The 24,187-nt window shown below is 33.9% G+C and overlaps 2 protein-coding genes across 8 annotated transcripts in view; one reads left to right on the forward strand and one right to left on the reverse strand.

The window, feature by feature from the left end:
* Positions 1 to 3,394: 3,394 nt before the first annotated feature.
* On the forward strand, positions 3,395 to 17,958 carry LOC149410610 (isochorismatase domain-containing protein 1-like). Its single transcript, XM_089647740.1, has 4 exons — positions 3,395 to 3,635; positions 4,923 to 5,132; positions 7,346 to 7,462; positions 16,876 to 17,958. Exons 1-4 carry the CDS (start codon positions 3,498 to 3,500, stop codon positions 17,035 to 17,037), a joined length of 627 nt encoding a protein of 208 aa, XP_089503866.1. The 5' UTR covers positions 3,395 to 3,497; the 3' UTR covers positions 17,038 to 17,958.
* A 1,355-nt stretch (positions 17,959 to 19,313) lies between these two features.
* The window catches only part of da (transcription factor daughterless), a 142,862-nt gene continuing 137,988 nt past the window's right edge, over positions 19,314 to 24,187 (reverse strand). For 5 of the 7 annotated variants that reach the window (XM_089648175.1, XM_089648176.1, XM_089648178.1 and 2 more), the window contains one exon: positions 19,315 to 23,750. In XM_089648175.1, the coding sequence (XP_089504301.1) occupies positions 23,685 to 23,750 (66 nt within the window). In that variant the 3' untranslated portion in view covers positions 19,315 to 23,684. Of the gene's footprint in view, positions 23,751 to 24,187 lie in introns of all 7 variants that reach the window. The other 2 variants (XM_089648174.1, XM_089648179.1) reach the window with 2 other exon arrangements.

Raw genomic sequence — 24,187 nt, forward strand, 5'->3', positions numbered from 1 at the left:
TTGATCTACAGCAGCCATTTAATTGTATTCCTGAGTGAATTGCTTCCGTGGTTCATTGTTATTTGAATATATTGTGTTCATTATATTATCATACTGTGGATCTAAAAAGCTATATTATGCACTAATATTGTTATTGTAGCTACATATGGTATTGATATAACTGATACCTCATTAGGTGTAGGTCGTTACAACAGTTTAACTGCAAACATAAAATTTAAGTAACAAATTTGGCACACAAATAATATTTATCATAACAATTAATATATACACTAAAAAAACACCTGTATTGTTGAGTGATAAGGAATATAATAATAAATATATAATATAACAAATGTTACCAGTTTTGATTTCAGATTGCTCACTGTTTACATTTATTTTATCTCTTTCAAAAGAAAACAAACCTACCAAGACAAATTAAACTAAAAACAAATTTATATGTGCAGTTGGGGTGCTACTACCGGAAATACTGTGGCTACAAAGTTTAAAAATAAATGGTTTGATCATTCGTTAGTTTCTCTTTTGGCTGTCTACACAGACAAGTCTGTAAATATGTATTATTAAGGGTAAACAGAGCATACGCCATGACCTATGCGTTCATAGATGGCACTAATTTGATTGTTAAAGTTATGCTTTAAAATATTTATTTATTTATTTACGCCCTTTTTCGGGGCTTTTACATGAGAATATTAAGAAATATACATTATTTATTGTACATAACTGAATTGCTTCATTAACAACATTTTATATTTGTTTAAAGATAAATTGAAGATGTCCACTGACTTGGTATAATTGTTTCCCTCCATTAGTATTCTGGGCAAAGAGGAATACATATGGTAGTTAGTCCCAGAATTTCTCCACTGAAATAAATTCTGACTTCTAGTATTACGTTGTGGAATCCAAAAGCTTATCAATTCTAGCAATACCGGACTATCAACTAAATCATTTAGAATTTTATATAGAAATACTAAGTCAGTGAAAATTCTTCTGTCTGACAATTTGAGCATATTCATATAATTTAACAGAGTTTTGTAATTCAACATTTTGGAATACCCATTTTAAAAATTATAAAACGTAAGAATTTGTTATATTAAGATCATAACAAAATTTTACAGTTGTAGTTAAGTTATACGGGGGTTCGAAACAAAGACTTCAGAAGGAAAAATAATAATGATCAATAAACAGTTATATAAAAAAACTATACTGGCGGGAATCAGGTTATCAGGTATGTGCCTAGAACTTCTTTAAAACCTCGTTGGAAGGGACAACACATCTCGCTACCAGTATCAGGTCTTGAGCCGACGACCGGCTCAGGATCTCTGCTCGTTCAAGGCCATGCATCCACTATTGTAGGCCGTCCGTAGTACATCATTTGGTCGGTAATAGCCGGTCACTGATTAGTTGGTTTATAATTTGCGTAACCAGTGTGAGCGAGATTTGTATTCAGGGTCGCATGGTTTCATCCCTTCACAAGATCAATTATTTGTTAGCAAGTGTACACCTGAATATAAATATGAAAAAATAGTTTTCTATGTACAAGAAACTTAATTCTTTCAAGAAAGGCATAGATATCCTATATTGTATTTGTATGCCTTTCTTGAGAGAATTACGTTTTTATAAAGACAAAACTATTTATTAATATCCATATTTATTAATGTCCATATTGCGCAAAGAAATAATTTGTCTTAATATTTTAAAGCATAACTTGCCAAAGGGTATTTTCATAAAATAATTAAATTAACGCGTAGAATATAATGTACGTTACGTTTACCCTTAATGTGTTCCAGAATGATCAACCAATATACAGCTTACGTTTTGTAAATATCTAGGACAAATCGTTGACTATTTAAGTTTCTACGTACCTACCTATACAGAATAATTATTGTTATCCAATGTACCTAAGTAATTATGTACCTACCTAGTGAAATACTATGTTTAAGTAGCAATTTTGTGAGAATTTATGATTAGGAAAAAAAAAGATTATTTAACATGTTTGTGGATAAATAAAATATCATTCTTCCAATTATTTTGCAGACATTTTATTTATAATCCTTGTAAAAAATACCCTATCATACTATAACCCTGTCATACTTGTAGAAAAATCCATATCATATTGCATGGTTGGACTTTAGTAGCATCGCTACATATCCTTCCTAGGGCCCACACTTTAGCCCCCCCCCCCCCCCCCCCCCCCCCCCCCCCGCCACAGAGGTTTATTTTCATGTATAATTAATTACTGCCAACTGTTGACAACTTCTGCAAACTGGGTGATTTGTTTGGAGGGGCACATTTCAAACGGCCAGAACTTTGTGGTCTGCGCAAGCACATTGGTTACTACATTACGTTAATTATGGAATATTATGTATGGCAGGCAGGCTCAACATCGTTGTGCCCGAGATACTTCGTATAGTTCGTTTCTCTACCAACTGGCAATTTCCACCACTTCGTTATTTTTTTTTATAAATTCGCCACACTTGAGGAATAATATAAAAAGGTTTGCATGATGGGATAATGGTTTGCAAAGAACTGAAGACTGAATTGGGGGCGGGAAGTGTAAAATCGAGGGTGAGAAAACATTTAATTATTTTGTTTAAATGCTTACCTAACATAGTGCCATAAATAACCCACTCACCCATCACCATAAATAACCCCCCATCACTCACCTTCGTGCTCAATGCTCAATGGCATAAATTAACCACTCACCTCAATGTATAAATAAACCACAAACCTCAATTTATACGCTCAATGGCTTCTAATGGCTACGAGACACTGAAAATATAAACCAAGATTCTGATAAATATAGGTAGGTACCTACACATTTGTGTAACAATTTTATAGTATTGAGATTGTTTTTTATGGTTTTGTAATAAAAACTAATGAAATTGCAAAATTTATATGCCATTCATTGAATTTTTCGTCTGGCAATTACACCAGTAGTTCTCAATAAAACCAATAATATTTCTTTAATTTTTTGAATAACTTAATTAGTGAAACCTCAAATTGTAATATTTAGTTATTGAAAACAATATTAGCGATTCCTAAACGAAAATCTGAAACAGAAAAATCAGAAAAAGATACGGTCACATCCAGGACTCTAACCCAGGACCCTTGCCTTGGGAAGAGTCCTGGATTTTTCTGTTTCAGATATTCGTTTAGGAATCGCTAATATATTGTCTTTAATAATTAAATAAATTTTCATTCAGATTTATTTGTTATTTTATTTTGGTACTACGAAAGAGCTACATAACTGTTTTGTGTGTATAGTGTGACATGATGATTTATATAATAGACAGTAAATAATATAACTAATAAATTCTGATACTATACAAAAACTAAACGTTTATGGTAGTATTTTGTTGAAAATACGAACAGTTTGTTTATCTCTGGTTGACAAACGTCAGAATAAAATATTGTACTAATCAGCTAATGTCAAAATAGTATTCGACTTCGAACCTGTATTTTGTTTTTCTTATTTTATTTTTTCAATAATTATTTTCAAAATGATTGCGGCTAAGAATTTGGCAAAACTGGGTCTGCTGGAGACATCGAAGACCGCATTCCTCGCCTGTGACATCCAGGAAACCTTCAGGAAGTCCATGTCCAATTTTGATAATCTCATCAAAGTTTCCAATCGAATGGTACGAATTTCAGAATGTTTATTTATTTACTGTGGTTGGTTTTGCTACACACGAGAAAGCTTCAAAACCATTCACAAGTTGAATAATCTTTAAAGATTTATTGAAACTAATCGACTTTGTTATTTTTATACAATAATAAATATAAAAATAGCCAACACTCGTAGCCATATATTATGGCTGTGAGTGCCAGCTATTTTTATCAATAACATCCGTTCAACCGTTCGCTAATGAACAATTAGTTAATGTTAATTAAGTGTTGATTTTAACCGCTTCTGTGCCAAGAGCGAGTTAACTCGCATTCTTGGCCTGCTGTGCACAGCTACACTTCTACCTACTGGCATTTAAAAGGTTAAGTGACCTAACAGGTAAGTATGGTACCGTATATTATCTCCATATATAGTTAGTAATAACATAGATCATTGTAGAAATGTATTATTTATTTTTACAGCGCCCTTGAGGTTTTCACACAAAAACAGAGCTATACAAATCATCCAAATATTATTATTATAAAAGCCATTTATAAGTACCTCTCGTAGCTCTCGACATGTTATGTTTATGGACAACGTATAAAAAAATTTACAACACAAAATTATCTCTGATAAAATTTTACACAAAATTTATTTAGAAACATTTCATGTTTCAAAATTTGCTTTAATTTTCATTACAATGGGCCCCTGGAACAAATAAATATTAGTGGAACCTAACGTTTTACTAGTCCAAATCATGCTGATTTTGTTTTCGTACATTTTTGAAGCATAAAACTGCTTGATCTCCAAAATTCTATCAACATAAAACCAGCTTGTTTACTCGCATTTGGGTCTGTTCACTCGTGTAGGCGGGGGGGGGGAGGAAGGTCAAAATCATCATCGCAAATTATTTCAATAAGACTCGTGTTAGAATGCTCAAATGTTCTTCAGAGACCCATCGGTTATCAGACAAGCTAAGATCGAACCCCATAGAAGAGAAAAGTTCATTGAAAAGTCGCATTTGCGATGATTGTCCCTTATTAAGAATGCCAGAAGCCTGAATGACACTGGTAATGCTGTGTCCAGTGGGCTGTCCCAGGCAAAGTTGGGAGAAGCTACTACAGAGTCCACGCTAATAGAGGCTGGGCCTGCTACGGACGGAGAGTATTAATGTGCCAAAGTAGCGCAGGACAAGGACACCTGAAGGCGCTGCGTCGAGGCGGTGGGTCCCTGACCAGAACAAGACAAGGGGAAGAAGAAAAAATGAGATATTACAATTGATTTTCACCATGAATTAACAGATAGTATATATTTGTTTTAGTCTGCGGCAGCGGGCATCCTGAACGTGCCGCTGTACATCTCGGAGCAGTACCCCCGCGGACTGGGCCCCACGAGCCCCGCAGTAGACAAGGGCCCCGCAGTGCTGGTCTACGAGAAAACCCAGTTTAGCATGGTTACCCCCACACTGCTGGACGACCTGAGGAAACGCTTCCCCAATAAGCTGGACGCTGTGGTTCTTTTTGGACTGGAGGTAATTACAACTTATCAATAATAACTACATGTTATGGTAAATTGGGGTAAAGGTAAGACCAGCCCCCTATTAGTGAAAAACCCGAATTATTACCTCAGCGTATGTATAGTTCAACAGTTATTATGGCTGGCTAAACCAACGCTAAACCTGTGCGTAAGAATCTAATTAGTTTATTTTTACTACTCATTTATTTGTTTCCTTTCAAGCAAAAGTCACCAACTCCTTTGAGATACCTCAGTTTGAAAGGATGTGAAGGAAAAATCGGATTTTGTCTATTTAATTTTATTTAATAATAACAAATTGTTTTGCACTTTAGAATTGAATTCTATTTAATCTCACAAATATCCTTAGTTTTCCATAACTTCCTTTCTTTTTTAAAATTTATTATACAGTCAAACTTGGTTATAACGAGCAACCAACCAAATTTGCTCCTTATAGCCGTTAATCTTTATATCCAAATAGGTTTTTTTAAAGTCGTATGTACCTACCTAAATGCCTCTGCTATCAATATATTCGAAAATGTGCAGTATATTTTCAAAATACGAGTAGGTATTACCTATTAACAAAATAAATTTGAAAAATACACTTATATTACTCAAATTTATTATTAATGATTTTTTTAAAGATTTTACTTTCATGTTTCTCAATTTCCTCTTCAAAACAATCAATCAAGAAAAATATCACTAAATTGTGTATCTTTTTATCACTAGTTTGTGCGTGCTGTACCTACTACCTACCGCTTGTAAAATCGCACTTGTCATAAATGCGGGATTGTTTTAGTTTTCGGCTGTAAAACATTATTTGTTACAAACCAGTGATGCATTCTTGCGGCCCGCATTTCAATTTCATATGGCCCACTTGGCTGTAGAGAAATGTCTAAATGTTTGGGGTAATTCTTGAACACCCTTGCTGAGAACATTTTTTATAGAGTTTTGGTTAATTTACGCTGTATTTCCTAAATGGAACCAAATTTGAAGAACCGGTTTGTATAACACAAAATTCAACAGAAACCTAACTCTTGAAATTCGCTGTCAACCCCCTCCCCCTCAATGAAATTAAAAAAATCCCTTTGTAAATTCGCAACCTGTTCACGAAAATAGACAAAGCGGCCCCTCTGTTGAAAAAGTTGTGCATCACTGGTATAAATTTACCCCGTGCAGGGATGTACTCGTAACTAGGTACCTTCACAAACATATTTATTGGTTTTTAAAACAAAATTGACGATGAGTTGTAATACAAAAGAAGATGTAAAAAGGGAACCAACGCGCGAAGCTCAAATTTCGCAGATTTTATGACAATTTTACATTGTGCCCGATGGATAGCAAACGGTTCACATAACCGACAATCTTACACAGGTAGTGCCATAAAAAATATGAATCCATCCCTAACGGGATAGGAAATTCCCGCCCCTTTGTTTGTTACTACTTACTTCCAGAATAATTCTTGAATAATTAACCCATTCCTGTATTTAAAAATTGTGTTGATGTAATTATTTGCTCAGTATATCAGTGAATCCACCTCGTTATAACATTTAATAATTATATGAAGATAAGCCTGAACTAAAATATGGTTTTGCAATTGCTCATTATAGCCGTGAACTCGCTATTGCCGTGATCGTTATAACCAAGTTCGACTGTATTAATATATTATCCTTCACTACTATCAAAAAAAAATACTACAGCAAACATACATTTATGTACAATGAATTATTTTAAGTACTAACTAACAACAACATTTATGTACACTCCCCTTCCATACACAAGCAAATGCTTTCAATGGAAGAGTAGTAAAAAGACCCAAGATGTAAAATGAATTATGTACCATGTAAACATATTATTAAAAATAAAAAATAATTTATAAAAAAAAAAAAAAAAATTCTAAAGCATAACAAATTTCAAACAAATTGTTTTGCACTTTAGAATTGAATACTATTTGTATGTTTTGAAAGTTCATATAATAAACATTTTAAAGTTTTATCTATCCAGAAATGGAGTAGATAAGAAAATTTCTTGATAACGAATTGCATAAATAATGTATGTTTTTTTTTACCAAACTTTGAAATTCTTCTCTAAAGTTGTACCCTCTAGTTTTAAAACCCCTCTTAAAAAGGCAACAGAGGAATGAGCAAGCTTAAGTGTGATGCATATAAAGTAATGAAGAGCAGTGGTTGATTTGATGACACTGATTACATTAAATATGTGTATTTCTTTTAGACTCATGTGTGCGTAGAGCAAACAGCCATGGACCTGCTCAGCCAGGACATAGCGGTGCACATCCTGGCGGATGGCTGCATATCTCGCTCACAGGGGGACCGTGTTCTGGCGCTGCAGGTAAACTGATGCTTTCTAACCTCTCTGTTCATTAGCTTCGTTCACACAACGCACATTTCTAATGAAATAAAACTGAAAAATAAAGTGTATAAAATCATCTGTGACTAACTAACTAACCATCACGCCGTTTGCCGTTTCTCCGCAGGCGTAGGCAGAGAGGACGGACCGCCAAACAACTCGATCTTGGCACACACTCCTTGCCTCATTCACATTCATACATACTCTTCTATTATTCTGACTCTTGACATGGCCCGACTCAAGTATCTGATTCACTTGATCGTGCCATGTCTTCCTCGGGCGTCCCTGACTTCTGCTACTATTCACATTTGCATCGTATATACTCCTTACACTCCTTTCTTCGCTCATGCGTTCTACAAGCCCAAATCTAAGCATACCTTTCTTGATCTTACTCATTACGCTTACATCAGCCTTGCACTCTTTGCGGATCTCCACATTCCTCACACGATCATACATGGTTTTACCCAGTGCTTTTTTTTCCATTTAACGCGGTGGAACGGCGTTCCGGCACCTTTTTCACGGTTTTATTTCAAAATCAATTAAACGAAAAAATATTTGCGCTTAAGTAATTACAATAATAATTCGTTAAAATGATAAAATAAGGTACAGGTGGAAGCCATTTTGAATGTTGGCGTGTTAGTGTTAGTGAAGTAACCGTATAGTTTAAATAGCAAACCTGCGTATGTAACTAGCTTCATTTGTACCTATGACTTTGCGTATTATGATTTTGACAGTTTGACGTTTATCGCATGGCGGCATCTGCGTATATTGTTATTTACGTTTGTTTAGTCAGTTTGTGTTACGATTACGTGTTGTGCAACTATTTTATATATTATTTAGTGCAACTCCAAGTTTAAGTATGAAAAAAATTTCCTATTACTTCTCAACCACCGGCAGCGGCGCCGATTCCGTAAATAAAAAGCTCAAAACAGTAACAGAAACGATGACAGAAGATATGGAATTATCGGTACATGTAGATGTTCCTGAATTATCTCGAGCTGATCTCGGGGATCAAGGTCGAACTCAAAACGATTGGCCAGACTGCTGGTCATTAGATCAAAAAAACGATTTTTGCTCAAAAAACGAATGGTTGAACGTACGCAAAATGAAACTTGGCTGCACAATTTGCAGAAACGTTGGAACTCTTGGAACTGAAACGACAATGGGAATGAAAATATCCAAAGAATGGGCCAATAATGAAATTACGTATTCTGGGAAAGAGAGGAAGCTACAATTGGGGTCACTTCGAAAAAAAAATTTCGATCACAGAGGATCTATTGCACACAAAGCAGCGTTAAAAATCATTTCTGAAGCCAAAAATAAGCGGATTGAAAATACTTTTTTAAAATCGTTATCTCGCGAAAAAGTAATAACTGCAAACATTTTTCGAACTGCATATAAAGTAGCTAAGGAAAATCAATCATTCAATATGTTTGAAAGTGAAATTAATCTCCAAGAACTAAATGGGATCGAAATGGGTCATATTCTCCATTCCACTAACGCATGTATCAACATTGTAAATCATATATGTGATGAAATGAGAAAAAATGTTTTCAAAGAAATTGTTCAATCGAAAAATATAATTTCTTTGATAATTGATGAGTCTACCACCATAAGCCAAAAAACCACCCTCATTGTGTATGTTCGATGCTGTGTCGAAAGTGTTGGAATGAATTCACCAATTAATTTGTTTTTGGATTTGATTGAACTTAAAGACGTAACGGCAAAAGGAATATTTGAATCATTACTCCAATCTCTTGATTTATATGGGATGACAGAAGAATATTTAAAAAAATATTTAGTTTCGGTTGCATGCGATGGCGCTGCTGTGATGTTAGGTTCTAAAAATGGAGTGAAAAAATTGCTGACAGAAAAATTTCCTTCAATTATAGTTTGGCATTGTGCTAATCACAGATTAGAATTATCAGTAAGTGATGTTGTAAAGAAAATTTCAGGGATCAATAGATTCAAATCATTTATTGATAAACTTTATGTTTTATACCATGCGTCGCCGAAAAATAATAGAGAGTTGCATTTATGTGCAGAATCACTAGGCGTTGAGGTACTGAAAATCGGAAGAGTTTTGAGTACCCGATGGGTGGCATCTAGTTTTCGTTCAGTTTCGGCTGTGTGGAATAATTATGAATCCCTTGTGCGTCATTTTGAAGAAGCGATGAATGACCCTACAAGAGATAAAAATGACAAGTGTACTTACAGTGGTTTAAAGAACAAAATAACATCAACAGCATTTTTATTGGATCTAGCATTGATGTGCGACGCTCTCCAAGAATTGTCGGAACTTAGTTTGGACCTACAAAATCGCAATGTGAACCTTTACATTGCAAATCGAAAAATAAATGAACTCGTTCAAGTTTTTGAAGAAAGAAAACAGAATTTTGGACCCTATTATAAATGTGCTGCAGCTGCTATAAGCAATCTGCATTTTCGTGGAGTTTTACTTCACGAAAAAGTTTCTAAAAATGATCCTCCTATTGATCCGAAAATATTTTATTCCACGTTGAAAACGTCAATTGAAAAAAGGCTGCTAGATAATAAAGATGTCGAGTTTGCACTTTGGGCTCGCGTACTTGACCAAAAATATTGGCCTGAAGACATTGATAATCGGTTGACATTTGGAGAGATGGAAATTAGAAACATTTCGATCAGGCTACAACTAGATAAACGAGAAATGATTCGTGGATTTCGCGAATACATTCTCGAAAAGACATATTCTGAAAAACTCTTGCGTTTGGTATATGCTCTGAATTCTATTCCCATTTCTTCAAGTGAATGTGAACGGGGGTTTTCGCAAATGAATCTTATTATTACCCCAACAAGAGCTTCGTTAAACACTAAAACAGTTTCGGCACTCTTGTTCATCAAACTCGTGGTACCACCCTTGACACTTTTCGATCCTTCAAAATATGTTGATAGGTGGTTACTTAAAGGAAGACATTCGGCCTTAGACTCTAACACTAAGAAAAGGAATCGAGATAATGTATCAGACGAGAATTGGAAAAAACTTTGGAAATCACTCTAAACTTTTATTCAAGTTCATAAATAAATACATAACATATGTGTATTTACAATTATATTTTAAATTTAGTCTTATTTGTACAATATATTTCAAATATAATGTATGTATTTTATTGTTTCTGTAGCTTAGTCTTGACTAAAATAAAAAATTATCGTAAAAATCAACCTTTTTTTGGGAGATTAGTCATCGAACTACGGTAGTGGATAGTCGTGCTCTGTGTTTGACGAATTGCCTACCTGCTGTCGCGGACTTCGTACAGATAAGAAATTATTGTTACATTTTTGTTTTCTATTATTTGTTTGTTATATTTAGGTTTTGATAAATTCGTGTGTACAGTCAATCAAATAGACTGTATTATTGTTTTTTTTTGTTAATTAATTTATAAATATGGAGGAAGATGAAGATCGACCTCCTGACCCCGAGTCCATATTTAATATTGGAGATGAGTATGAATCGGATGTTTCTATAATACTCCCTTCCAGAAAACGAAGACCATCGCTCTGTCTTAATGTACCTCCCAAAATTAAACCTTCGCAATCCGATGAAACCTCAAACCCTAAGGAAATTCGTAAGGATACCATATTATCAGAATCTAAAAATACTGAACTAAGTTATTCCCCATCCTCCTCGGCTCCATTCATTGTCAATGTCCAAAGTACTGAACAAGGAAAAATTATTCATCCTCTGGATTTCGGGAAATTCATTTTTAGTTCAAAAAACAATAACCTTGGCATAGTTAACGGATCTATTAAGCCGGAAGGCCGCTATAAGTTATCCCTAGAATTTAAATCCGCAAACTTTGCAAATGAATTTGTCCAAAAAATTGATACGCTTTCACACCACAAATTTAAAGCTTATATTCCAACTTACAACCTTACTAGAATGGGCCGAGTGAGAGGTATACCAACCGATCTCTCAGAATCTGAAATTGTTGATGCACTTAATGATTCTCAAGTGACCCCTAAGGTTTTAAAAGCACGTAGATTAAATTACAAAGATACATCTAATGGAACCACTACATGGAAACCCTCACAATCGGTTGTTATTACTTTTGAAGGCCAAACTTTGCCATCTCGGGTATTTATTTATTACAACGCACTCCCTGTGGAAGTATATAAATTCCCGACGATACAGTGTTTTAACTGCTGCCGTTTCGGACACTCTAAACCCATATGTCGTTCCCCTCCACGTTGTTTTCATTGCGGAGAGGACCACCCCTTTGATCTTTGCCAAAAATCATCGAATGATCCACGTTGCATTAACTGCAAGGGAAATCATACAGCGGTTAGTGTGGCCTGTCCAGAATTGACCAGACAAAGGAATATTAAACAATCAATGGCTTCAGACAACATTTCCTATTTCCAGGCATCAAAATTATTCCCACCTGCAATAAAATCGTTTGCAGAGGTAACATCTACCTCAATTCCTCGCAATCTATCTTACTCTAAATCTCCTCCATCATCTTCTCACAGGGAAACAATTTTTATACCACTAAAACCAAAACCAAAATTTATTGCTTCTATTGATAAAAATCAACATAATGATATTTTGTTTAACCCAAATGGGAATTATAAATCTCAGACACTCAATGGGAGTGCTTTAAATAGTTCCCAATCTTCCCCTAATTTAGGGAAAGTGGTGAATGAAAATTCTGCTTTCATTCAGACTTTAATTACCCTCTTAATTTCCATTCTTTCAAACAACAATAATATACCGTCCAACGCTGCCGATTGCATTAAATCTTTATTATCCTGTCTTCCTAATGTCTCCGTAACTGAACAGAATTCTTCAGTGGAATATCAGAAGTCTAATCTGTAATAAATTTGAACTTGTAAAATTACTCGATGAACATGAAATTTCAGTTGCCGCTATTTCTGAAACGTGGTTTAAACCCTCGTATCTATTTAAGATTTCGGGATATAATTGTCTTAGACATGATAGACTGGATGGTAAAGGTGGCGCTGCCTTAATCATCCATGACTCTATCCCTTTCAAACCAATCATGTTTCATACTCTCTCTAACAATTTTCAGATAGTAGCAGCTGTTGTATGTGATATTACAATACTATCAATATATGTCCCTCCCTCCACTATTTTTGATGAAAACGAATGGTCATCATTTATGTCTCAGATCCGTCCCCCGTATATGTTACTGGGCGACTTTAACGCTCATTCTACCTCTTGGGGTAGTGAATTAACGAATCGTTCTGGCCGTAATCTTTTAGATTTTATTGATTCCCATAATTTATGTATTTTAAACGACGGATCTCCAACCCGATTCACCCCCCCTCAACAAAGGAAAAGTGTTGTTGATTTATCTCTCTGTTCATCTTCGGTGATGCGTAAATGTTCTTGGAACATACTTAAAGACCCCCTTTCCAGTGATCATTTCCCTATTATAATCCTCTTTCACTATCTAACCACCTCGCATTCCTTTACAATTAACAATAATTTTAAATTTAAAACGAAAGATGCGAACTGGAGATTTTTTTCTTCTGTATTAGACTCTCTTGTTCACTCTGTAAAATCTTCTCTTGGGAACATCAGAACACAATGTGAATTATTTCCTAGTATAGTTATAAAAGCAGCAGAAAAATCCATTCCAAAGCGTAAAGTTAACATTAAAACTAAACATTCGACTCCGTGGTGGGACGAAGAATGCACTCGTGCTGTTAACTCTAGAAAAGAAGCAGTTTCCATTTACCGCAAATGCATGTCTTTTGAAAATTTCTTATCAGTGAAACGCGTCCAATCAGAAACTAAACGTATTTTGAAAAATAAAAAGCGGTCTGGATGGCGAAAATTTTGTGAAAACTTGTCTCCTGAAACTCCCCAGTCATCTGTTTGGACTAATTTAAAAAAATTCGGTTCGTCATATGCTCCGGAGCGTACCAAACATATTCCGGAGGAAATTATTATAGGTTTTGCTGATAAGATTGCCCCTCCTTCAGTTGCCAGATATGAAGAAATGCCCTCTTTTATTTCATATCCATCTCACTCTAACTGGCTAGACTCTCCTTTCTTAGTTAGTGAACTAAAACGAGTAATTAAATCTCTTTCTGACTCTTCTCCGGGTCCTGATGGAATATTATATAGCTTCTTTAAAGCATTCTCCGACATGTCGGTTGAATATTTCTTATCCTTAATTAATAACATGTTTGAAACAGGATTTATTCCGGATGTCTGGAAAGTTCAAAAAATCCTCCCGGTTTTAAAACCAGGGAAAAATCCGTCCGAAGTCTCATCCTATCGTCCTATTGCTCTTTCGTCGTGTTTAATTAAAGTAGTGGAACATTTGATAAAGAGCAGATTAGAATGGTTTGTTGAAAATCACAGTATTATCCCTCCTAATCAATACGGTTTTCGGAAAAAGAAATCTACTATGGATAATTTAAGTTTGTTAACAACAGATATCCGTATTTCTCAATCCCTTAACTCTTGTACATTGGCCACATTTCTAGATCTTTCTTCAGCTTACGACGATGTATTAATTGATGTTTTGAAGGAAAAATTAATTAAAATAAAAATCCCTATAAAATTAGTTCAATTTATTATCAACTTGCTAACAGACAGATCCATTATTATCCACTCTTCCTCAAACATATTGAAGCGCAAACTTTGGAAAGGGCTACCCCAGGGGTCTGTAATCAGTCCATTATTATTTAATATTTATATTAGTGATTTAGACATTGTAATCCCTTCGTCTACTAAGCGACTTTATTTTGCGGACGATTTTCTCATATATTTATCTCACAAAAATTTATCACATACTGCGAAGGAATTAAATTTGGCCTTACATAATATTAAAGTTTGGATGTTGACAAATGGAATGAATTTAGCTACCTCTAAAACCAAGGTAGTGGCTTTTACTCGCAAAAGAAAACTGCCTCACTTTACAGTCTCTTTTGATAATTTCCCCCTTCAAATCGTTAAGCAAATAAAATTTCTTGGCCTGCTTTTGGACCATAAGCTTTCCTGGCTCCCGCATATTCAGAACGTTTCTGCTAAGTGTGAAAAGGGGCTTAATATGATGCGAGCTGTTTCCAGAGTATGGTGGGGATCCCATCCTACTACTCTTAAACTAATGTATAATTCCCTCGTTCGAAGTCACTTGGATTATGGCACATTTCTTTTCGACCCACTTCCTAAATATCTGGATAAGAAACTTGAAAGAATCCAATCAAAAGGACTCAGAATGATTATTGGGGCAATGCAATCTTCTCCAATTAATGCTCTTCAGATAGAATGTGTAGATCCTCCCTTATTTTTGAGAAGACAATACCTCGCGGATAGATATATCTTCAAAGCGTTATCTTTATCGCGTCACTCATTGGAACAGAGTCTCGATCGTTTGTTCAGTATTTTGAATAACAGAAGGAGGGTAATAGATAGAGATTGGTTCCCTCTCTTATTAAAAAGTTTTCTATCATTTAGATCTCTGTCTTCTAACCTTCAAAATCTACAAGATGATCCAATCCTTCCTATTTACAGTACCCCGTTTAATGCTATTAATTTTATCCCAAACGTAATAATTTCTGACTTCCGGACGAACATTTTATCATCAGCTAATAACTTTCAAAATGTTGAAGAACATTTTAAAAACTTTATATTTTCAAAGTTTCCTGGATTTTCCCTCATATACACAGATGGTTCCAAATCCGACCACAAAGAATGTGGCGCATCGGTATATATTCCTGAATTCAATGTTAATCTGTCTTATAAATTGCCTAAAGAAATTTCCATATTTACTGCAGAATGCTTCGCAATTGAACAAGCTTTAATTCAAATCCAACTCCTCAATATTCGTCGAGCCTTACTGTGTACTGACTCTCTAAGTGCAGTATTAAAAATTTCCTCTAATATCGTTCGAAGTCCAGAAGACTATGTTATTTGTAATATTAAAAACATCCTCGATTCTTTAAACGAATCTATGTTTGAGACAATACTGGTTTGGGTGCCTGGCCATCTAGGAATTGAGGGTAACGAGCAAGCTGATTCTCTAGCTAAACTTGGAACTGTATCTGGTTCTATTCCTTTAGATTTTAAAATTCCTGTCTCTGACGTCTTCTCTATTCTTAAATCCAACATGTCTCGTTCCTGGGAAGAAAATTGTACAGTCACGAAAACTCAAACTGGATTTTTCTATGCTGGAATACAAAATCATATTCCAAGTAAACCCTGGTTCCACGGAATAAAAAAGTCCAAAAGATTTATTTCCTGTATCTCGAGAATGAGAATTGGCCACTGCTCTATAGCAACTCATTTGTTTAAAATTCGGGTACTCGAAAGTTCATTATGCCAGTGTGGTGTGGAGGATGAGACTCTTGACCATGTCTTCTTCAATTGTAAAAACCATTCTTCTTTCAAGGGCATGTATCGATTGCTTATTAAAATCACCCACCATTCTCCCCTTAGTATTCCATATTTGTTGTCTCTCAACAACTCTCGCATATATTCTATTCTTTATAAGTTTATAGATTTGAATGACTTTAATATATGATATGTCCAGTCCCCTTATAGATAATTCACATCAGTTTAACCATATATCTTAACCCAATCGGCACAAAGCACTCTCTTTAGGGTGAATTGCCTAATACAAAAAAAAAAAAAAAAAAAACCTTTTTTTGTTCGCTTCGTGGCATGGCTCCTTTAAATTTCATTTAAGTGACATTTGAATATAATTTTATTTAGTAAAAAGCTTGACATGAAGTGAGTTCCGGCACCTTTTTTTTTTAAAAAAAAGCCCTGGTTTTACCACACTACACTGTGACTAAAATAATTATAATATGTATTCATTTTCCATTAGTGTTCAACTCTTGCTTGTTCGTACTTGTCTAGCGCATGCGTCGCGTGCCTCTCGGGGTCTGGACGAAGCTATTGACATATCCCTAGTTTAAATACAGGCATATCGCTTTTGTCACATATTTTGTGACGACTGCCACAGCCGAGCGTCTTACATTCACGGCTACAAATCCAGAGGTCGCAGATTCAAATCCAGTTTTATTTTATTTTTTGTGTTATTTCACATATAATTTAGATAAAATAATATCTAGTGAACTTGCGGCATGTTCCAGCTTGGTAAATGCTCTGAATGGTGTCAGACCACCATTCAGAATCGATCGAAACATTGCTTGAAATAGCTTTGGCTGTGTTTGGTGATCAGATCTGAATCTCTACAGCCTCTAGACATATACGGTTTGGGGATGACATGGTCCTACTTCCTTCAGTTGGGTTATTTGTGACAACATTTGCATTGTCACATTATTTGTGCCAATAATGTCAACCATGCGGTACTGACCGAACAACAAACATATTTTTTTTAACAATCAGTATTTTAATTGATACTATCTGATTTCAGCGTCTGCGAGATATTGGTTGCCACATCACCACCTCGGAGAGTGTCCTGTTCAAGTTGATGAAGGACAAGAACCATCCTAACTTCAAGGAGATCTCCAAGCTGGTCCGAGAATTGATTCCCGATTCCCTCGGGCTGGATACTCCCTCTATTTCTAAGTTGTAATTTATTCTAATAAAAATGATCTTCAATTCTGTTTTTACCGATTCTGAAATATCACAGTCAAGCAAGCTGACGGTATCCGTTCTTATTAGAATCCTAGATAGAATTTTACCCAATAACAGTGTAGGAATTATCAATAATGTGTTTTATTTTTTTGATATCTTGGGAGTGATTTTCATACAATAGAACCCATCTCCCATTTTTCTATAAATTGGTGTACCTATTGTATTTTTACACCTATTCTGTGGAAAACAGAATTAAGTGTAATGTTTCCAGTCGTCCACAAAGCTGTGGGTTCTTCAATATAATTTTATAGGTTTTATTAAAATAACATTTATGGGTGTTGATTTTTTTTCACCTTGAGTGTTCACCTCTGTCATAGGTAATAAACGATTTTTAAAAAACTTGATAAATAGATAATACAAGAAATGCCTTCCATGTAGATTTGAATAGAAACCAATGTCGCCGCTAACTTAATACCTTTTGGTTCTAGCCCATTTAATCACCATTTAACCAATCCCATCTGAAGTTATTTGAGTGAAACTGTCCATGGCAATTGACCCAGAACTTATCCTGAATTTATTGCAACTGTAAAAAATGTCATAAAATTTTGTTTTTTATATTTTAAATTAAATAATTTAAAAAAAAAAAAACTGTAAAATGGCAATGCATCCTACTATTTACGTAAAAATAAACATTTTGGTCTAGTGGCATAAATTATGGCCGCCCGTAGGGAAGGCCTTCTAAGAAAGCATAAATTGGCGGCTCGGAGGGAATAGATGGTCAGACTTTTGGATCAAGAAGTGTTTCTTGATCCAATGACATTGTTTTTATCACCACCCACATCACATTTCTTGTGTTCTTAAAATACTGACATTACCTACTGATATTTCATCAAAATGACAATCAAACAAACCTTTTAAAAGTGATGAAACAAAATCTAGCTTAAATAGTTACCTATGTAACCAATTTAAATTGGTTTTTGTTTCATAACTTTTCATTTATATCACTTTCTGTAGGTGGGTTGAATTTTCATTTTGATGAGATACCCGGTCACCAATAAAAACATAGGAAGATGGGCCATAAACCATTATTAGTATGAAACTGCACACACCCCAGTGTTGCCAACATTGTTCACCCATACTACTGCAAATCACATACACGCACAACAACATCCCGCCTTTGTTTTTACCTACCTTTAATTGACTCCGCCACTTTGATAGTGTGTGCAGTAGTTTGGTCATAGCTTGGCGACAGTCAGCACGCTTCCACGCCATATCTCCCTTTTTATAATTATCTATGCATGAAACGCCATAATTTAGCCTATAAACTGTTATCAAATGAGCGAAATTCTAGTCCGATGTATTGTTATGTTTTGAGTTTCTGTTAATTATTATTTTTGATTGTCTGTTAAATAATATTACAAATCTACTTTAAAAAAATGTTAAGTTTCTTGTTTTTTTATTTTTATTACTGTCAACCCAATTAAACCCTTTTTGTGTGAATTCTGCAGAATCTTAACGACCCGGAGCTAGTAAACTGTGAGGCTGAAGAAAGTGAGTGGGGAGGGGAGTACCTGATTATTCAGATCTTTGTCACTAAACACGGCTACAATCATTTCTTGATTCTGAATGGTGGTCACCAGGGCGATACTGAGAGTATCGACCACTGTGGAACGAGGTATAAATGGACTTAAATTTAATAAAAATTTATGTAAAATAATCTATCCAAATTAATTAAAATTTTATTTGCCCCACCAAGAGATCAGGTTTCAAACTCATCATCTTTGCGTCCAGTCACCAAGGAGCTCTGTCAAAATGGTAAAAAAATGACACTTTCAGCTGAAAATAGTTGTGATTACCTATGAATTCCGGACCGAAGAGCCTGTGCATTTTCACCACGCCAGAGCTCACATTTTGAGAATTTTCACTACTCCCAAAACATATTTTCCGCTTCATAATAAAACAAAGGTTTTATGCAAAAATGAATGGCACATTTATTGTATAATTTCTGCATAAACATTATTATTTTTCCATTATCGCTATTTTGTAATTAACATAATACAATATGATTACTCAATTATAATTATTATAATCAATAAACTATCAAGTAATTAGATATAAATCGTCATTGTATCCCATCCGTTCATATTTATAGAATTTTTTTAGATAATATATATAAAAAATCTTTACTGCTGTCAATGATTTTCACTTCTGAAAATTCGTTACATATAATTTTTTACAAAATAAAAAAAAAACATTTAAATTGTTTTGTGAAATTAAAATTTAACTTTTGCAATATGTGCGCAAAATTAAGTAATTGAGTTTTAATGTTACCTAAACGCTGCCATAAAAATCAGATTAAAAAATTGATTATGTAATAAAATTAATGATTGAAGTTTTTCTTTAGCTATTTACAAAGTGCTTTGTAATTTTTAAAATAAGTAGTGTAAAAAAATATAAGTACACTGTTAAGTAGAATTATTGCAAAAAACAGTTTTTGCATCGTGATTTATATTATTTGTCATTTTGGTATACCGGTGTAAAACTTTTTTTTCTGGAAAAGCAGCAAAAAAATAGAAGATAAATTATGTATCTTTTTACATAAAAAAAACAGCTGCCACTGGCAAATAAATCATAAGTTGCCATCATTATTTCAATAAAACAGTTTGACCCAAAGATATTAGAAGAACGAAATATGCTATGTTGGCCGCCGGACCGTAGCCGGAGTACTACCTAATTAGGGTACTTTGAACGGTATCGGGACGTGTACGCACAGAAATCTGTTCTATGTATTAGTGCGGATACCTTAGCGCAAGCGAAGGTGTGCAGTAGTATTGGTGAACAAAACCGGCGACACTCGGCAAAACAATTCCACTCAGTACGAACTGCGCATAGCACATCTCGTTCTTCTAATATCTTTGGTTTGACCTAACAGAAAGAAAATAAGTTAATGTTTCGTTATACCATTCCGAATTTGTCATAATTGTGCGAATTGTACAAAATAGTATGATTATTTTAAAATGTTGTATTCGGCTAGCTTTAGACTTGTAAGTTTTTTCGTAAATTTACGACTTCTAGCCAATGGGCATATTGGATTTTCAAAATGCAATATGCCCATTGGCTAGAAGTCGTAAATTTACGAAAAAACTTACAAGTCTAAAGCTAGCCTTCTTTTAGCCAGTATAAAATGGTTGATTGCAAAGTTTTTGTATTAAGAAACATTATATATAATCAATCATCCTTTAAAAACAAATACGCAATCATAACATTTATAAGTTTTAAGTCAAGATGGCCGTCAATTTAAAATTATTAGAATATCATCATTAAATAATCAAATCAATAATTAATAAAAATAATATACACTATATTTTTGTACATTAGCTAAGATGATATTATAGAATCGAGAAAGATGCGTGCCGAATTTAAAAAGACACCACAAAAGTTATTAACAGACATTTTATATTATTTCCTCCGAATTGTACTTTTAATTTGGCCAAACAACCAGGAGAACTGATTTTAATTTGGATAGTTTTAATCTCGGTGTCATTTTTCACATTAACGTAAGAACATATTGAAGCCACAATAAAAAAAAATTGCATAAGGCTAGAAAAAATTATCAAATATTATCATTAAAAAAACGTACCTCAATAAAAACTGATAAAAACTTAACTAGACTTATTGTAAAAATAATGATAATTAAAATATAAAAAAGGAATAGAAATACATAATCCACTATTGCTTATCGATTACCTCACAATTATTTTTGCGTAATTCTTATTATAAAATAAAGATAACTTAAGTAAAATAAAAAAAAACTTATATAAATTTCGCTTAGCACTAATATAATACATGTCATACATTTATTAATTCTTCATAGGCAGTGGAATTTTATATTGTGGCAACACTGTGTAAATGCTCTTATTTAAATAATAAAAAAATCATTAATAAAATTATTTATATGGCAACAAATTTACAAATTCACCAACTTTTGAATATTTTATTTTAAAAATAGAATCAAATACATAATCCAAAGCTTGTATATATTTTTATAAAACCACTTAAGGCGCACAAAATAATATAAATCATAGCCATGTCTTGTATAGATTTTTATTTTAAAATAGGTATACACAATATTTTCAAAATATATTTTAATATATTTTTACAATAAAAAAATTATCGATTTATGAATTTCTTCAATGAAAATAAAACGGTAAATAATTACTGATGCTATAATTTTTAGTGAAGTTTCTTTACAAAAATGCGTAGAATTCTCTTGGAATAGCTAAACAGCTACACCGACACGAGGAGTATTGCGGGACTACTAGATTACTACTAAAATAATATTGCAATTAAATTCGGAAAACTGATTGAAAATATGGCAATGGACATATCACATAAAGAAAATGGCAAAAGATTTAAAAATAATACATATTATTTGTGTTTGATACATTCTTACAATGTTTTTAATTAAAATATGGCAAATTAAGATAATAGTGATAATAATTGTAAAAAATTTCATTAGTAAAAATAATAAAATTATTTAATATTATCACCGAATATCTTTTCTGTTGGAAAAAAAGTTGATTAATATAAGTTTTTTACAATTTTCTACAAAAAATTTCAAACTAATAATTCATTACATAATTTTTTTTTGATATTTATGACATTAATTGATTTTGGAAAAAAAAAATCAAAACTAAATTGTACTTTTATAATAATTTTTTAAGAATACCTTGAAAATATGTCATTTATTGTTAAATTATTGCACTCAACATGAATTAAAAATAAAATAAAAACTAGCATTTAATCAACTTTTTTTCGTTTTAAAAATTATAGCTTTTGTCCACTTCAAACCTCAAACATAATATTATGTTCATAGAATGTTTTATAAAATGATAATTTAGCCCTGTTGTTTATGCTATTTAAAAACGCAGTCCACTTAAAAACATATATGTCAAAAAGTTTATTTTTTACAAGTCCAATATATAGTTAAAAAATATTTTTTTACAGTCCCCAGCAAAGACAAAGTAAACACCATTTATAACGTCCAATCCACACACTGTATAAAGTTAAATTATCTGTTGGAACACCATGTATATATACAAAAATATCATTTTTAATTAAACATTAGCTTAAGTTTTTTCTATGAATCGATCATCAATCACATTGGGTCCTTTTGATAGAGGTAATTTATTTTGAACAATGCGCAGATTGAAAAATATTCAATGGCTATTAAAATTCAGAATTCATATCCTAATAAAATAAGAATAATATTATCATAACACTGGGGTAAAATTGGAGAGAATAATATTATAAGAATTGTTTAACATTAGTTTTATAATAATTATCATTAGAAAAAGTCATTGTTTTGTCGGCCTATTCTTTTAGCACTATCACCTGGGAATAATTCACACTGGTTCTGCATCCTTTGTACGTTCCCATAGACATACATTATTAGTATTCTTTATATTCACAACATAGACGCAATCATATATTGTGTGTACACACCTTCTGTTATTCACACCTTTGTTGTTAGTATTATTATTGACCATAGACGCACCATTTTAACGTGTACTTATCCATAGATGAAACGGAACACTGCAACACCATAGACACGATACGGCTGAATAAAATAATTTGATGAATTCAAATCTTTTTTATGTACATAACATGTCGTCTATTACATTTCATGCTCGTCTAGTTTGATCCATATACATATAGATAATAATAAAGATATCTAAATCAATTCATGGCATCTGTGAAATAAAATTATCTTCGCAAAGCATCTATGGTATTGCACATTGTCACTATTTTTTTATCTATGGTACATCACATATAATTAGGAATCCAGGACACCACACATCACAAGATGTTTAGTCTGTTGTCATCATCACATCACGGGGCACCTATTGCACTTCACTTGATCTGGTTTAAAGTGCAGTGTAGCAGCACCTTCCTCACCGTTGTTCGGAGCCATAACACCTGGTTATGTTTACCTGCGTTCGTGGAAAACAGCCGCTTTGTTTTATGTTATAGTGATGTTAGCAACGCTTGGATCACAACATTGTTCGAATCTATACACAGCAACGCCCCCTTTCGTTCTGAGTTAAAAGTGATTTAACTATAGCCACGTTGGTCATCGCTGTGACAGCGTTGTACGAAGCTGTAAAACCACTTAATTATGTACAGCATTCTCTTTCAGTCCAATAACCACGTCACTCATTGCTGACACAACATTGTCTGGAGCTATAATCTCGTAGTTCATGGACACAGTATCGTTGTTCTGCATTATAGTGAAGTTAGTAGTGCTATCACTATGTCGTTCAGCACTATAACCATGTCATTTAACAATGTTGTTCGGAGCTAACTCTGGCATTATAGTGAGGTTGCTCAGCGTTGTTTGGAGCTATACACTATAGGCATAGTATATATGTGTAGCATTCTGGTTCAGCGCAATGGTCCCGTCGCACAGTGCTACAATCGGCGCTATAGCCTCTCAGCACAGTAGAACATCTCGGGCCTATGAAGGGGATGATGGTTGTGGTTGTGGTGATGGTGATTGTGATCCTGGCTACTATTGTTGGTGTTGTGGTTGTGATGGGGGGCGTGGTGGGAGAGGGAGGTGTGCAGGGGGTGGGGGGGCGTTCGTTATTGTGCTGGCGGCGGGGGGGGGCCAGGGGGCGCGTGAGGCATCCCTGAGGGGAGGGGGCCCTGCTGGAAAAATTACAAAATAACCATTAGAACACTAACAAAATTGGTTGATTTTAAAAATTAAGCCACACAAATAACTTGTTTATTGAAATTGCATAGGGCGTTTTGATAAAAGGGCAAATTATAAATGCTTTTTGTAAAATAAATTTGTTCTCTAGATTAAACATCTTTACATTCTTCATATTTCTGTACCCACAAATCAAATAGAATCGGAATCAAAAGTCAAACAGAAGAGCAATTTTGGTATTCTGGTTATGAGACATATTTTTTAGCTGCGGTTTATTAAACAAACTTATATATTTATCGGTAGTGTTCATTAATAATGACACAGGCAGGGCAGCAGTTTGGGTTTCTGGGACTAAAATATGCTCAGGAAGAATGCACACTGCATACAGTACTGTCTACTTCGAAGCCTCCGTGGTCGAGGGGTAAGGCTCTCG

Source organism: Hesperophylax consimilis, chromosome 27 (genome assembly GCF_061612785.1).
Source record: "Hesperophylax consimilis isolate HC1 chromosome 27, BYU_Hcon_1.0, whole genome shotgun sequence".
Classification (NCBI taxonomy): Eukaryota; Metazoa; Arthropoda; class Insecta; order Trichoptera; family Limnephilidae; genus Hesperophylax; species Hesperophylax consimilis.